We start from the raw sequence: 17241 nt of genomic DNA on the forward strand, positions 1-17241 counted from the left end.
AATTTATGCATATTTTTTTAATTTACTTTTTGTAAAAATAAGATTTTCTAAACTTTTACTGATTTTTTAAATTTAAGTTAATAATAATGAGATAAACTTTTTGTAAAATAATGGTTGTTCTGCTAATAGATAAAAATATATTTTTATAAGTTTAAAATTATTTCTGCCATCAGTGATTGTAAATGACCCAACAATTCGATTTAAAGCAAAACATAATGATATGAAGCCAAAATTTTACCAAACAGGTTTTAAAGTGAAATTAAAACTATAAATTAAAGCTAAATTAAATAATGCAAAGTAAAAATTCCAAAGCTTCCCTCAGTAAATCTCCCGCTTTAGGTTATAAAGAGATTAGTAACAATTTTATTAATTTTTCGTAAAATGAAGACTTGTTTTACTGATCAATAAAATTATACATTTAAATAGTTCATATAAAATATTTTAAGTTTTACACATTCATTTAAATATTTTTTTTCTAACCCTTATGAAAATTAAACCATCTAGCTCTGTTTGTTTTTTAAAGTCATTTTCTTTGGAAGAAGAACTAGCATTTATTAATCAACCAACAGAACAAAAATCAAAAGTAAATAAAAATAAACTTTTTGGTAAAAATCTACAGCTTAGCAATGCACAACTTATAAAGCCTTATGTTATTGATTACAGAGATTTGTATTATTCACTTGAAAATCAAGATTTTGTGTTTCTTGTACTAATGCTTTTATCTGCACATCCTTTTGCTAATTTTCTGTGCAATTTTAAGGAAAGAATATTAGATTTACGAGAATATCCACTTTTCTCAAAATTAATTAATCTTTTAGAAATTAAAGACACGAGGTATATTGATGGACTTGTACCTTTTGAAGGATGTACTGACATAAAACAGGGATATTCATTTATTTTAAGATGTTTGCACCAGGAACTTATTAGTAATTTTCACTTTGAAGAAGATGCTTGGAATGTACAAAAAAAGAGTAAACAGCATAAGATAATTTATTCTGAATATTCTCCTATAGTAGAAATATTTCAAGGAAAGTTACAAGAAGAAGTGGGTGAGGTTAAAGCGGGAAGTTTTGAAATTATAAAAGATTTAGAAATTCTTACTTCAAATAATTGTAAGAAAAAACCGTATGTGATTCTTAAAGAAGGATCTCCTTCATCTAAAAAAATAGAAGGTTACAATATCTCATCTTTTCTTACAGAAGACAGAAAGCTTGTAATTTTTGCTAATAATAAAGTATATGAATATTACAGTAAAGGGTTTAACGAACTAGATTACAATGAAGAGGTTTTTAGTAATTACAAGAATGTTATTTATACATTATATTCTAAAATTATCTAATAAATTATATTTTGTTATATATGAATATTTCTTTAATAAATAGTACATTGTGTAGTGATACATAAGGCTTGTAGAGTAAAAGAATTATATACAAAAAAATAGACTTTTTCTATGCATATACAAATTATTAATGCTTAAAGATTATTTATTTTGCAAAGATTTATTGATAAAAAAATTAAAAAAACAGGCTAGCCTAGTTAGGATATGTGGTTTTAATCTTTTAAATTTAAGAAAACAATTTATTTATTTAAGTAAATAAATTTCAAGTAAAAAAGCATTTTTTTAAATTAATTGCTACTGAAAATTGTCAATAACATTTTAATTAACTCTTTCAAAGTCTTGCATGGGGTCCAATAATAAAACATTTTAAATAATTAATCTAGACAATTTTTTATTTTTTAACCCCTTTTTTTAAAAAATTTGTAAAATTCTTATTATTTTTTAAATAAGAATAACATAAATGTAGGGTTTATTTCTCTAAGCACAAAACAGTGTTTTGGTGCATTTTCCCTTGCTTTAATTAAGTTATACTAATCCTATAAAAAGTGTATATAGCAAATTTTAATTTATAATAAAGAGGGCCAATTTGTAATTAAAAACAATAAAATAAGTACATACATAAAGGCAAATCATATTCATTAAAAAGAAAGAACCACATTATATTTGTGATCCCGTTTTCAACAGGATAGTGCAAGCTAGTTCTAAAGATAATAGAAGATTCTCGACAATAATATTTAACGTACAAAACTTCAAATAATAATATTACTTTTTTAATGACTTTATAATTTATCAAGATTGGATTAATTTAGTAATTTTAAAAAATGCGAATTTTCAACATCATATTACATAACAATATAAATTAACAATAGATAGTAGTAAAATCAAATCATAAATGTATTCATTACAAAAACCTGTTTATAAATATTTTTAGATTCTTTACTGCATAAAAGCATTTATTTATTATGCATTTAAAAATAAATAAAAATTTCTTTGCATAGAGTTAATAAAATTCTGTGTATTAAATAATTTTGTCATATTTTTGTCCTTTTCATGGAAATTACTAGAAAGAGTAAAACTAAGTATAGACATCAGACATCATTGCTTGTATTTCTATTTTTAATGTTTATTAGTCCTTTAGTTGTATTTATTTTATCAGTATACTTCAATAGCATTAAAAAGCATATGCTGTTTATTTCCTTAGGTGTTGTTCTATTTTTAAAAGTCGGATTTTTATACCTCTGTTACTTAAACATCAGAAGAAAAACAAAGAAAAAGAATAAATAAATATTATAATAATAATTTGTTAATATAGTGATGCGTATATTTTAGTATTAAAAAATGCTTATAGAAATTATTATCTTGTAATAATAGTTATAAATAAACACGTATTTTTATGCACTTTGAAGTATAGAATATTTTGTCATTTTCTATTATTATAATGATAATAAGTTGATTTTATATTCTATACATTTTATATGTGTTACTAATAAATTATTTTCTTTAAAAATTAGAAAATTATTTTACTATTTAAAAAAATATATTTTTACCCCATGCTTAATGATGAGAATTTAATTAGTTTTATAACATAATGTCATAGTTACTCTGAAAGCATTTATTATTAATTTTTAACACTTTTTATATTTATCTCTCCTTTTTATTTAATCAATATTAAAGAAAAGGATTGTAATTTTTAAGGGACAGTCTCTATAAAAACCACCCCCATATCAATATTATGATTAAAAAGAATTTGTATGCTGAACAATTATCTTATGGATGTAAAAGACAAAATTGCTTAAAAGCATTTTGTAGGAAGATCGAAAATCCAAATTTGCTCGATGAAATTTCTGCTATTTTATGCGATTATGATGACATTTTTTTGTGTGAAAATACAAACAAACTTGTAAATGGTGATATTTCTTTGCATAAATATAAATTTAAAGAAAACCAATGCATAAATTTACTAATTCATTATCTTGATTTATTTAAAATTGATAAAAATAAGTCATATGAAGATAATAATGTAGACGATCTAATATTATATTCTCCATATAATTCTAACTTTAATGATAATATGGATTTAGTTAAAGATAAACAGCCTCTTAAAAATATTACGAATACACATTTGGAAAATGGAATGTACGATTTAAACATTTCTAATAACGAAGAAGAAAAACATTTTTTTTGTAATTACTTTAATAAAAACAAATGGTCAAGTAAGGAATATTACTTAATTTCAGGTGTAGTGCATATTCTTATAAAAAAATATAAGGATTGTCCATTTTACACACTTGGATTATTAATCTTACGATTATATTCTATAGTAAGCATGTATTCATGTACAGATTTGCAGAAACTTACTGTTATATTTCAAATTTCTACAGATATATTTAAATCAAACACGAAAAAGTGTAATTTTAAAAAAGTAGAATCTGAAAAAGATCAGACCATTAATAATTTAATTAATGTTACATTTGATGATCAAAACGGGGATGCAAAACAAGTTTTTATGAAATCTGAGAATGGTTTTGAAACTCAAAAGGGTGATGGTAGCTTTATAGAACATTCTAGTACTGAACTGTATGTGAATGATTGTAAACAAAATTTAGAAGTAAATAAGTATTATATTTGTTTTAATGAAGAGCTTTTTAATAAAAATGATCTTTTTAGATTAATTGTAAACATGCGTAAAACTCTTAACAGATTTTCTGATACTAATATTAGAGAGAACAAAAGACTTGAGTTAATGTTAAACATCTTTTATTTGATGTTTGAATTCAACGAAAATTTACAAGTTGTACAATATAAGAAATTTTATTTAAATCAATTTTGCTTAAGAATGAATTTTAAAGAAGAATACAAATTTTTTAGGACCAAAGGTAAAAGCATCTTAAGTTATTCATTTATACTTCCAGTTTACCTTAAAGCAGAAGTATTAAAATCCGAAAATAATGATTTAATGAAAACATCACTACAAGATTCGTTTTTTAGGTCACTTTTTGAAGGGCACATTGAACCTTATTTATTTATAACAGTAAATCGTGAAAATATTTATTCTGAGAGTTTAAAAATTCTACTAAAAATTAGATTTGAAGACATGCATAAACAATTACGAATTACTTTTAAGAATGAGGAAGGTGTAGATTCTGGCGGAATAAGAAAAGAGTATTTTCAGTTATTAAGTCACGAAATAAAACACGATGATTCACTTTTTATTATTGCAGAAAATATTATATGGTTGAAAAATGACTGTTTAGATTTTGATAAATATTATTGTATTGGTAAAATTTTAGGTATAGCATTATACAATAATGTAGTACTTAATATACCATTTCCTAGTTTCTTTTTCAAAAAGTTACTTAATAAAAAGACAACATTTAATGATTTGAAAGAAATAGATCATAGTTTATATTTATCGCTTAGTAAACTTAAGAAGTTAAGTGCAAAAGAAATTGAAAATCTTGAACTTACCTTTACAGTTATTTACACAACTACAACTGGTGAAGTAAAGAGTTATAATTTAGATAAGCGCAATAGAGAAATTAAAGTTACAAAAGCGAATTTGCATTCGTTCATTAATAAATACTCTGACTTTATTCTCAATAAATTAATAAAAAAACAATTTAATGCGATTAAAGAGGGATTTTATTTTGTTATAAATAAGAATATTTTAACACCTGTAAATTCTAAAGAGTTAGAAAAGATAATATTGGGATCCAACAATCTAAATGTTGACGAAATAAAATCTACAACATCTTATTCTGGATATAAAAATGATTCTACTATTATCAAATATTTCTGGGAAATTTTTGAATCTTACAGCAAAAAAATGAAAAAAAAATTAATTCAATTTATTACAGGACATGATAGAATACCAATAGCGGGTGCTGGTTCTTTAAAGCTCGTTATTATGAAGAATGGATGTGATACAGAAAGACTTCCATCATCTCAGACGTGTTTTAATACTTTACTATTACCCGAATATTCTTCAAAAGAAAAATTAGAAGGAAAGCTACGAACTGCTTTGGAAATGACTGCCGGATTTTTTCTATTATAAAAATAAATGTATAACTTATTTATTATTATTACTTTATTAATAGATTTGACAAAAAAATAATAAATTTTTTATTAATATGACTAGAATCAAATGAAATATCTAAAAAAATGTATATAATATTAACTGTTAAACGATTTTCTGTCTGTCACAATTATTATTTAGTGAACAGAAAGGGTTTGTGATACTAAAAGGATATTTAAAAAAGAAGATACCAATTTTTATAAAAATAAAATTAGGAAATTATTTGGGAGTAATTTTGTACAAAAAGTCCTAAGTAAGGAATTATTCGTGTTTCAGAAAAATTACAAAAGAAATTGAAGAATTTTGTTACGAATACAATTTTGCGCATTTTTACGGGTCCTATTAGCCAAAAGATAAAAATTGATAAATTTAATACAAATCGGATATCTACTCTTTTTTGAAATGGAATATTAAGCTATTAGATGATAAAAATTTTATTGAAGATTTTTTCCCTTGTTTTATTGATATACAAAATGAAACATTTAAAAAATTAGAATTAGATAAAAATAAACTAAGAGAATATATTAAAAAAAACTTCTAGATGATATCAATAAAAATGCAATAAGGATGTTGTATTAAATAAGAAAAGTAAAATAATTATATATTTTATATATCAAGTACTAATTTTTTTATTTCTATAACGAATAAACAGATTGTTTTATAATTAATTGTATTTTATAAAAAAATGTTAGTTTTAAAAATACATTTTTTGCTCTATCATGACAATAATGCAGCAACAACTCTGTAAGTGTAGAAAAATTTTTGATATATTTTTACAGTAAATTGATATTACTATAATAAAATTTTTACTTAATTTTTGAAATATGAAAAGTATTTTTGTAAATTTTAATAATTTTTTATATTTAACTACAATACTACTTAAATACAATTTAGTATTAAGTAGCAGATAAAATTTCTGTCTTTGCTTAAAATTTAACTTAAAAATCTGCAAAAGACAGCATAAAACTTTTTTATTTCAATGTCCATGTACAATTTCGTTGTTTATTTTTGATTTGTAATAAAATTAGCATATGCGACATAAAGATAGTCAAAACTAATCAAATTGAACATAATTTTAGAAACTATTGACATAAATTAATAAGACAAATTGGTACTGAGTTACATTTAGACATGTTTTAACAAATATACCACATTTTTAAACATTTTTCCCGCTCTTTTTAAATTTATTATTTTTTATTAAAGTTTAATTAAGGTTGTGTATAAAAAAATATAAATTTAATAATTTTTTTTACTGCATGAAATCAACTACAAAATATATTTATACACTTAAATGTCGAAAATGTTGTAAATGTCTCACTGAAAAATCTATGAGGTCAGTTCTTATATCTAATAACAAGATAAAACTTTTTAGTACTAACTATCCGACAGATAATATTAAAAAATCAGGAATAACATATAGAACTAAATCCTGTCTTTGTTTAATATCAAATGTCATATGTAAAATATGTAATATTATACTAGGGTATACAATACTTGCTCCCTGTGACTTATGTCTTCAAAATAAAAATAATGGACATTTATGGATGTTTAGTTTAAACAAAGTTTATTATGATATTATTTTACAAGGAAATAGTCTATTAATTTGGAAAATAAATGAATGTAATGACGCAAAAAGCCAGGAAATTAAAATTCGATAAAAATTAATTAATGTAAATAAAAAAAGATAAAATTGACATTTTTATTTTAGACACTTCACCTTAAAAATTTCTATATACACCACAATAAAATACAAAAAAATTGTAAAGCATGGTTGTCACTGTTAAAGGTTTTATTCTAAATTTTTTCTCTTAAGATGTGTCGCTTTAAAAACATTTTTTCGTGTATATATAAAGAGGTTGAAGAAGAATTTTAATCTGTGCAACGTTTTTTGTAATACACCTTTACAATTTCCCTACCCCTATTATTTAATGTTAAGCATAAAAAAGAAATGTAAATTTTACAAAACTTAAAATTTTCTTCTCTAAAACGCCATTCAAGAGCATTTAATTTTTGATATTTTTTAAGAATTATTTTAATAGCAAATAATAAAAAATCATTTAATTAAATTAATTTATTCTATTATTTTTGAATTATGAAAAAAAGACGATTTGCATAGTTTTAAGCCGAATAAAAATTTTTTTCATTTTTAAAATAATGATAATCTTAAAAAATGAAAATTTGATTTTTACTAGTCCTACACGTTACAAGAATTTTTCTTTTCACAGTAAATCATTTTTTTTCAAAATTATAATTATTAGTAAAAAAAATTTTTTACATCTTGAGCATCTCTATAGTATTATTTTATCTATCAATTAATTCTTTTTAAATATATGTCAGCTTGTCAGATTCTCATAGTATTCTTAGTTACAAAGTTTTCTGATTACCTATACATACATAACAGAATTAATGTTTTCTTTAATTCTCAGCTTAATTTTTTATACACTTTGTTTGAATTTTTTTGTCTTGTTCATACATTACTTTATCTTTCTCTTAGAGAAAACCTACTTTTCCTCAATCTCAATATCTGCGTATTAACGGCGCTAGCATACCACAAGGGCCTTGCCCGTAGAAAGATTTGATTAACTCCATAAGGATACTTTCGAACCGACAACTGATAGAGTTCGCTCTATCATATTAGGGATTCACAGGGCTTGTGGTCAAGCTGTGCGATATGGACCTAATGACCGTAATAGACTCTCCCCATCCCACGCAAAATATGCTACTCCTTTCCCGGGCGGGTCTTCAGATGTAATTTCTTACTATAGGATTCCGAATACAACCTACAAATGCTTTCCACAGCCATAGAAATTGTATGCCGACCTAGTGATGTTATGCCTCTTGTAACATTAGAATGTTTACAACCCTAAACGACGCCTACAGAGAGGTTTACGATACGACTTGACCGACAAATATTTAATGAAAATTTTTGTGTCAACGCCAAGTTATTATTACTTAACGAATTCGCACTTCTGATTATTTTATTTTTACAAAATCTGCAATATTTTTATACTCTTCTTATTATATAAGAAACTTTAGAAATAAGGGTAAAAATTTTAAAAAGATGTATATCAAAAAAAGTGCAGCACAAGCTAAATTGTTCCGACATTGAAGCATCATGGGTTGATGTTGTAAAAACTTAAACATTATTTTTTTAAAAAGTAAAATATTGTAAAATTTATTTAACAGGCTTGTTTAAACGAAACAGCGCAAGCCATATTTATAAAAAAGGCTAAAAGCAAAAATAATAAAGAACACTTTAAAATCACAAAAAATGTTAATAAACTTTATTAAATAACTTAAAAAGTCACATTTAAAAACATGCTTCGATGTGTAAAATTAAAAATTTCTGTTTTACTGTTCTACATATATAAGACAAGATTACTTTTACCTATGTCATAGAAATATGCTGGATCCATATTATGCTTGCAAAGCCGGATTGATGTCATAAATCACAACTGTATTAAATGTATTTGTTTTTAAACATCTGCTAAAGTAGGTCACAAAAACCTTTGAGGATTTTGAATTTGAAAGTTTAAATTTTTTCTACATATAAAGTTTTTAGCATGCTAGTGTAAAGCACATATTGTTGAATGTCTTTTTTTTATTTTTTTATTCCCTTTCTTAAATATTTATGTAAATATTTTTTTTATATTCAAGTACGATTTTACATCCGCATTTCTATATTTTAATAAACATAATTGTTTATTTTAGCAAAAAAGATTTTTTTCGGACCTAAAGAAATTTTGTCCTTTGTTACAATACGTATAAAATTAAATATTCTTAATTAAAAATCATTTTCCACTTAAAGAAGGTTTCTAAAATTTGCCAAGACTATGTGTTAAGAAAAACGTAAACAAGTTTATATATTTTCTGTATTATGATCGTTAAATTTAGTGCTAATTACAAATATTATTTTATGTTTGTAGGAATGGCTTCAACACATAACAAAGATATCTTCCTATATCATGAGATATCCGACATGTTGTTAGTTAAATAATTTATAATAAATAAACCCATGTTTAATACCAACAATGTTAACTATATTTTTTCATATTAAATTGCAAATGAAGAAATTTGTATATTTTTTATTTTCGCAAAATAGAATTCTTTTGATAATTTAAAATATAAGAATTTTTATATTTGTAAATTAATGAACATATTTTTAATTTACATTTTTAATAAACAAATTCGATTGTTTAGAAGGTCAGAATAAAGATTAAATAAATTTTAATAATAAATAAAAAGTGCTTTTAAAGTTTCAGATATCTTTTAGAATCTAGTTTTAAAAGAAAATTAAATTAATTGTCGATTTAATTAACTTTTTTATGTAGCCCCAAAAATGAATTTTATATGTTTTCTATTGTTTTTTAAAAAAGCAATATTATCAGACGTTAATACACACGGGGACTTTTGTACTCTTAATCATTCAATCGATTCTATATTGAAGGATAAAAAGTGTAAAGATAATGGTGAATACATCCAAAAAGAATGCATTGAAAAAATGGAAATTGAAAAAAAATGTGATGCGACCGTGGACTCAGATGAAAGCAGTATAGATGTGGGAACTGAAGAGTTTGAAATAGAATATTTACAAAACGTTTATACTACCAATAAAGAATTGAAACAAGATGAATGTAGTGGTGATACTACTACTACAATTTTACAAAGTATTAAAAATAACGTTTCAAAAGACTCTTACGAGAATAATTTAACAAGATCTAGTTATCCAGAACTACTAGATTTAGGCTGTAAATCTAAAAATAATCTTGTTTGTCTGCGCTCAGATGCACTACCACTAGACAAAACAGTTGTAGGTAATTCAGATAAAAATGCATATTTAAATCTCCCTGGAACTTCAAAAGACAATAATACTACTGTTGTAAATTCATGCATTTCTGTTGCCCCTACACAAACAGATGGTGCCTTTGAAAATTGGTTTTTATCATCTTGTCCATATTGTAAGTTTTCATCTTTTGCAACATCTTATGATACAATTTTGCACTATGAAGAAGAACTTGAAAACCTCTTAAAAAAGCTTGAAAAAAGATTTAAAGATTTAATTGAATCAGGCAATTTGCCTGAATTTAGTAATAACTACATTTTAGATGCTTCTAAGATTTCAGATAATGAATATTTTCATTTTAAAAAAAAGTTTACAAATTTTTATAATAGAATTTATAGACCAAAAAAACGTATTGTCAAATGTGTCTCAATTATTTTTGAACAACTTAGGCACCAGCAAATACCACAGCGTCATTGTATTTTGATAAAAAATGTTCTTAACCTTATATGGCAAGTTTTTACCTTTATCAGTGATTGCAAATTTAGTGAGATCAAAAAGTTAATTAAGCGGTATTATTTTGATGATAGGTTAAAATTTCAAAAATATAAATTTTCAACTTTATTTTCGGATTTAATTTTTTTTGATATGATTGCTTTAATAGAAAGAATACTATACCAAGATCAGCATTTTGATTATATAAAGGAAAGTATATTAATTAAATATCTTGAAAATTTAAAAAATCAAATTGCACGCATATTTAAAAATTATAAATACTTTTATAGTGATTTAGATAGTTTTATCAATTTTTTAATGAAATTTAGAAAAGAATAAATTTTTTAACTTAACACATTTTTTAGGATATAATGTAGCGTAGTGTCTCAAATTGCATAATTTTTTTATAAAGTTTTATCGCTGTGAGAATAATTTCTTTTTAGAATGCGGTCAGAAAGGAACTAAAATGCAATTTATCAATGAGCATAAATTTAGATGTACGAGGAAAAATCAGTGGTAAAACCTTTTTGAGATGTCTTAATGCAAATTACACCGTGAGAGCTATATTTTACGATAATGACTTAGTTAAAACGGTTATGGGCCAAAATGCTTATTTTTTAAAAAAAATTTGACTCAAAAAAAATGAAAACTAAAAACGTTTTTAAATATTCAATTTAACAGCTTTTTTTAGTCCATCAAGAAATCTTTTCAAAGAAACTAAACAATCTTCATGTAAAAGCCATAAGTTTTTAATTTTCATTTTTTAATTAACGTATTTTTATTTCTCCTCTTGGGTTGGCCTCTAGCAACTAATATATCAATTTCCAGCTCAGTATGCATTTGTGCATTTTTAATAGTAAACAAAACTTCCAAAAAAAATATTTGCCGTATTTATTGGCTTTTTTAACTTTGGATGAAAGCAATAAGAGGTATTATTGGTCTTGCACTAAAGAGCATAATAGTGTGACCATATCTCTTGATCGTACAATAGTCTATTATCACAAAGCCAAATTCTTTTCACATAATCTAATAATAATTGAACATCTGTATTGAAATATGATGTGAGACCAATAAATCTATGATGTACTAAAGTATTCCTCTAGCACACTTGTCGTGCTAGGATAAAAGTTAGTTCAAAAATTGAACTAATAATATTTTTAAAGTTTCTATTCCTCTGTTTGTTGCAGGATATACATTTTCAAAACATAATGATTTTATTCTTTATACTAGCTTACGCTATCTCATTTAAAAACTAGGCTTATATTTAATCAATACTAATTAATAAGCTTTTTTTTATTTCAATTGTATGTATGTCTTAAAGTCATGTATGTGTGGTGATACCTACCATTATCACATTAATTTTGTTTACTTTTTGTTGATATCATTGAGTGTCTAAAAAAAATGTTTATGTTAAACAAACAAAACTATAAAAAAGTTGAATAAATAACACTGAATCCATGTTACCACCAAAACAAAATTGGAAACAGTCGTAAACCATCACAGCCCAACATTAATAAATCTTCTTTACCTAAAACTTATATTAATATTATCCTTAGTTTTAAAAAGCAGACCCTAGAACCTTAAATGTGCTTGAGACTTATCTAGCACCTGGCTGCATTCCTGATGTGTTCCCAAGTATGTTTTAAATGCAAAATTACATTCTTTTAATTAAAAATTTAATAACAAACATTTTATAATCTAAATAATTGAATAAACTAAAGGAAAATGCATAGAAATATTGTGCTAATAAATGGAAAAAAATAAAGGAAAATGCAAAAAATATTGCGTCGTGCATAAAACAATAAACCTTACTCCTTTTCAATAAAAATTGAAATAGAATTTTACAATTTTAAAAAAAGAAGGGTTAAAAAATAAATATTCAGATTCAAACTTTTTATAATATAGCAGACTACAATATTCCCTTCATGCACAAAAACGAAATTGAAGAAATATTTATTAACGGAGATTATAAAAATATTTCAATAGACATTTTAAAGAAAGAATTAAAAATATACATCAGAAATAAGCCTTTATACATTAATGAAATTAGAAATTTTTTAAAAGAACACGATCAAAATTTATTTATTGAATATGGTTTATGTTTTAAATATAATCCCGGGGTTACTTGTGCTTTTGGAATAGAGCACGATACTTCCAAAGTAGATTTACAAACAACACATATAAAAATGTTTAAAACATTTAAGCCAATTTACAAACTAGACAAAGATATAAAAAAGGACACTAAAGCCAAATTACATGTAAAAAAAACTAGTAAAAAAGATCAAATCAAAAGATTTAAATCAAAAAAAGAAGAACGTGAATTAAACGATAAAAAAATTAAGGACATAAAGAAAAAGCTTAAAAATTAAATACTTTAATTTAAATTTGCATATTTAAATAAAATCTATATCATTTTTTTTAAATTCCAAATATAACTCTAAAAAATCGTCTGTATCCATTTTTGTTGCCCTTTTAGAACTAAAATCAAGATTTTGTAAAATTTCTTTAATTAATTTCTCTCCTTCATCTACCTCTAGTCGTTTTTTGGTTTTCAAAGTCTTCATAAACGTTGATCCTCTAAAATTAGCCAACAATGTCTTATTTTTCCTTAAAAAACAAATTTTTAGCAAAGCGTCAAAATCTTCGAAATTTATAACCGGTTTTGGAATTTTGGGTTCAATTCTAACAACTGCCGATTCGACTTTAGGAGGTGGAACAAATGAGTTTTTTTTAATTTTAAGAATATGATCGACCTGCGCCAATAGTTGCACAGACACAGACAATCTACAATAGTCTTGTGATCCTGGCCTAGCAATAAGCCTATCAGCAAATTCTTTTTGGAACATTATATAAGCACACTTAAAATTATAAGTTAAAAGTTTAAATATAAAAGGACTACTAATTTGGTATGGTAGATTACTTATACACATATCAAAATATGGAAAGTCGTGTTTCATGGCATCACCGATAAAAAGTTGAAATTTGTTAGCATATTCTCGATTTGCATTAATTTTTTTTACTAGTTCTGAAGCGAGTCTTGGGTCCATTTCATAACAAATAAGTTTTTTACATTTTGGTATCATTTTTAAAGTTAAGTTTCCTGTACCACCACCGATTTCTAAAATAACATCAGTTGGTTTTATTTTTGCTTTTTCAAGAATAGTATCTATAGCTCCCATGTTTTTTAAGATATGTTGTCCTAAGTCTTTATTGAATTTTGGGTTGACCATGGATAAAAAATAAAATTTTATTAATGAGAAATGATACAGTTATAATTTCTATTAATATTATTTTTAAACATAGACAATAAAATATGTTTATTATGATTTATTTTGTATAATCTTATAAGTGATACTACTTATGTTACTAATAAGCGAAGATTAAAAACGGTATAATAAAAAAAAAATAGTAAGAGTTAGAAGATATCTAAAATTATTCAATAAATTAATGACCAATTATTAAACAAATTGTTAGCAAAAACAACAATACAGTAAATGAAAAAATCAATATGTGCATAAATAACCAATATCAAATAATCCATTAAAATTTAAACATTCTTCAAATGTTAATTTTTTCATTCACTATTTGTAGTTTCACCATCCTCTGATACTTCTAAATCATCAACGTTTATTTCTTCAAATTCACCAGAATTTTCAGATACTTCCTGGCCGCCCTCCGCACCAAATATTTTTTCAAGTCTTTCTAATTCTTTAGGCGTGGCCTCATAGGTTGTATTTGACTTATTTATTAATTTTTCTGTATTCAAAAATAATCTTATCTGTCCCTTATTAAAATTAAGTAAAGGTACATCTTCTCTCTTCCTGTATTTATCCATAATTTCTTTATCTGATGTTCCTATTATATAATGATTCTTGTTAAATTTTCTAAACACAAAAGCGAGACATTTTAAAACATCATCTTTGTCTTTATGAGGACATTTAATCATCTCACAGTTATCACTTATGTCATTTTCATAATTTGGATTATAACTTTTATATTTTTTTAATATGCATTTAGTAAAAAAAAGCTTGGGTTCACTTTTAAATATTTCTTTTAGATGTTTATATCTCTTAGAATATTTATTACAGTTATTAATAAACTTATCGTCTAAAATTATTTGGTACGGCGATCTAAACCCAAGTTTATTGAGAAGTTTTATACTTTTTTTGTTGGATTTATGGATTTTTTTTATCATAGGGTTTTAAAATAAAAATAATTTTATGTAAATTGTTTAAATATGTGCTACTACTATTTATGCATAAATATAACAAGATTTGGCTGCAAGGATAATATTAAAAAGTTACTGTTATAAATAATGAGAATGTGTCAAATGATATAAAATTTTTATTTGAAAATATTCAATGTACACATTTAAGTAAATATGTACATTATTTAATGCTATATACTTTAAGTAATTTTTTATGCCTGAAAGAATTGTTACTAAAAGCATAGATTTATTTATTTTAACATAGTTACATCACCAACACATCAAATTTAAATAGATTGTCTAAGATCTTCTCAACATAGTCAAGATGACGCAGACGTATGTCAACACGGGCGTTTAAGGGCAGATTGATAGCTACGACATAAATATCTTTAATGTTTATGTATGTAACTATAAAAGTGTAAATTATTTAATTAAACAACAAACATTGTAAAAATTTTTACCCATAAATGGATAAATTACTTAAAGAGCATAATCTTGGTGCATATCTGACAATAACAGCAGACGAGCATCTGAATGAATATTTAGGTGTGTCAGATCAAAGGGTAAAGTTTCTTACAGGATTTACGGGCTCTTTTGGAATAGCTGTAACCTGTGAAAAAAATGCATTGTTTACCGATTCAAGATATTTTATTCAAGCAAAAAATGAACTTAAAAATTATGAATTAAAAAAATATGGCATAGATTTATTGGATGAATACATAAATAGAAATATTTTAGTAAAAAGAGTAGGATTAAATCCTAGGCATTACTCTAAAAAATATATCACTGAACTATCTGATAAACTAAAAAAATATGATATAGAAATAGTTTTTATACTTGAAGACCTTGTAGACAAATTATTTGAAAATAAACCAAAAAGGATTTTTAATAAAATTTACTCTATAGAGAATTATACACTTAAATTTTTTTATAGGAAGAATTTTGAATATTTACAGTACAAAGGTGATTATAAAAAATTTATGATGTTTGATTTACCTGATGATGCATTAATTTGTGGAAAAACATACACAGAGAAACTAGAAGAAGTAAGGAAGTTTATAAATGATGATGAAGAACTAATTATAACAGAAATGGATACTATCTGTTGGTTATTTAACTTAAGAGGAAGTGATATAAAATATAATCCCTTGTTTTATGGATATGCTTGTATTACAAAAAAAGAAGCTAAAATATTTTGTGAGGCAGAACTTTCTTTAAAAAATATAGAAATTAAAAAATATAACCATTTTGAAGATTATTTGTTGAATAAAACAAACAAATTTGTTGTATCAAATTCATGCAATGCATATATAGATTCAATATTAACAAATCACAAATACACTGATCAAATAAGAAATTTACAAACACAAAAAAGTAAAGAAGAACTTGAAGGATTTAACTTAGCTTATATTCTTGAAGGTATAGCACTGACAAAACTATTTACATGGATAAATACAGTGTATGGTACATTAACTGAAAAAGATATTGCATTAAAATTAGAAGAGTTTAGATCTAAATTTATAGGTTATAAATTTCCTAGTTTTGAGTCTATTGTAGGATCTGGTCCCAATAGTGCCATAATTCATTACAGTGCTGGTGATAGAATAATAAAAAAAGACGAGATTGTTCTTTTAGATGTTGGTAGTAATTATATGTTTGGTACTACTGATACATCAAGAACACTTTTTATAGGTAATCCTTGTAATAAAATATCTAAATATTACACTAAAATATTAAAAGGACAGTTAAGGGCCATAAACCAAACTTATCCTAAAAAAATTAATGGATGTATTATTGATGCACTTACAAGATTAGATTTATGGAACAACAATGAAAATTATGGACATGCATCAGGACATGGTGTAGGACACTTTTTATGTGTTCACGAAAACCCACCTACACTAAGCCAGAATTTAAGGTCTATAATTTTAGAAAATCAAATCTTTTCTATTGAGCCCGGATTTTATCAAGAAGATGAATTTGGTATTAGATTAGAAAATTTGGTTGTATCTCAAAAGAATTATGGAGACTTTCTAAAATTAGTAGATATAACATATGTTCCTTACCAGCTAAATATGATAGATATGTCACTATTGACACAGGAAGAAATAACAAATATTAATCGTCATAACACAGTTGTAAGAGAAAAGATTTTACCTTTTATACAAGACAATACTGAACGAGAATATTTACTTAGAAATACAGAGTGCATTGAATAAAATTTTATATTAATTTTAGCCTTTAGATGCTGTTGTTACAAAAATATAGAAAAAAAGTATTTACTACAATACTTTGTTAATATAACTTTGTTTATAGAAAAAATTTAACCTTTGTAAAATACTCAA

The 17241-nt window shown here is 24.4% G+C and overlaps 9 protein-coding genes across 9 annotated transcripts; 6 read left to right on the top strand and 3 right to left on the bottom strand.

Annotated features, from left to right (window-relative positions):
- Positions 1 to 484: 484 nt before the first annotated feature.
- Positions 485 to 1339, top strand: AAJ76_800048499 (hypothetical protein; the record flags this gene model as incomplete). The annotated part of the gene is made up of 1 exon (XM_024476468.1): positions 485 to 1339. The coding sequence occupies one exon, from the start codon at positions 485 to 487 to the stop codon at positions 1337 to 1339; it is 855 nt and encodes a 284-aa protein (XP_024331741.1).
- A 1732-nt stretch (positions 1340 to 3071) lies between these two features.
- Positions 3072 to 5393, top strand: AAJ76_800051086 (ubiquitin protein ligase e3a; the record flags this gene model as incomplete). The annotated part of the gene is made up of 1 exon (XM_024476469.1): positions 3072 to 5393. One exon carries the CDS (start codon positions 3072 to 3074, stop codon positions 5391 to 5393), a length of 2322 nt encoding a protein of 773 aa, XP_024331742.1.
- A 1277-nt stretch (positions 5394 to 6670) lies between these two features.
- Positions 6671 to 7072, top strand: AAJ76_800054685 (protein fam72a; the record flags this gene model as incomplete). Its single annotated transcript, XM_024476470.1, has 1 exon — positions 6671 to 7072. One exon carries the CDS (start codon positions 6671 to 6673, stop codon positions 7070 to 7072), a length of 402 nt encoding a protein of 133 aa, XP_024331743.1.
- Positions 7073 to 8432: 1360 nt separating this feature from the next.
- Positions 8433 to 8558, bottom strand: AAJ76_800056572 (hypothetical protein; the record flags this gene model as incomplete). The annotated part of the gene is made up of 1 exon (XM_024476471.1): positions 8433 to 8558. The coding sequence occupies one exon, from the start codon at positions 8556 to 8558 to the stop codon at positions 8433 to 8435; it is 126 nt and encodes a 41-aa protein (XP_024331744.1).
- A 1195-nt stretch (positions 8559 to 9753) lies between these two features.
- On the top strand, positions 9754 to 11028 carry AAJ76_800057768 (hypothetical protein; the record flags this gene model as incomplete). Its single annotated transcript, XM_024476472.1, has 1 exon — positions 9754 to 11028. One exon carries the CDS (start codon positions 9754 to 9756, stop codon positions 11026 to 11028), a length of 1275 nt encoding a protein of 424 aa, XP_024331745.1.
- Positions 11029 to 12614: 1586 nt separating this feature from the next.
- Positions 12615 to 13058, top strand: AAJ76_800060629 (hypothetical protein; the record flags this gene model as incomplete). The annotated part of the gene is made up of 1 exon (XM_024476473.1): positions 12615 to 13058. The coding sequence occupies one exon, from the start codon at positions 12615 to 12617 to the stop codon at positions 13056 to 13058; it is 444 nt and encodes a 147-aa protein (XP_024331746.1).
- A 24-nt stretch (positions 13059 to 13082) lies between these two features.
- Positions 13083 to 13919, bottom strand: AAJ76_800061933 (dimethyladenosine transferase; the record flags this gene model as incomplete). The annotated part of the gene is made up of 1 exon (XM_024476474.1): positions 13083 to 13919. One exon carries the CDS (start codon positions 13917 to 13919, stop codon positions 13083 to 13085), a length of 837 nt encoding a protein of 278 aa, XP_024331747.1.
- Positions 13920 to 14263: 344 nt separating this feature from the next.
- On the bottom strand, positions 14264 to 14884 carry AAJ76_800062898 (rrna processing fcf1 family protein; the record flags this gene model as incomplete). The annotated part of the gene is made up of 1 exon (XM_024476475.1): positions 14264 to 14884. The coding sequence occupies one exon, from the start codon at positions 14882 to 14884 to the stop codon at positions 14264 to 14266; it is 621 nt and encodes a 206-aa protein (XP_024331748.1).
- Positions 14885 to 15363: 479 nt separating this feature from the next.
- Positions 15364 to 17115, top strand: AAJ76_800063378 (xaa-pro aminopeptidase; the record flags this gene model as incomplete). The annotated part of the gene is made up of 1 exon (XM_024476476.1): positions 15364 to 17115. The coding sequence occupies one exon, from the start codon at positions 15364 to 15366 to the stop codon at positions 17113 to 17115; it is 1752 nt and encodes a 583-aa protein (XP_024331749.1).
- Between the last annotated feature and the right edge of the window lie 126 nt (positions 17116 to 17241).

This window comes from Vairimorpha ceranae (assembly GCF_000988165.1).
Source record: "Vairimorpha ceranae strain PA08 1199 chromosome Unknown NODE_8, whole genome shotgun sequence".
In the NCBI taxonomy this organism is placed as follows: Eukaryota; Fungi; Microsporidia; family Nosematidae; genus Vairimorpha; species Vairimorpha ceranae.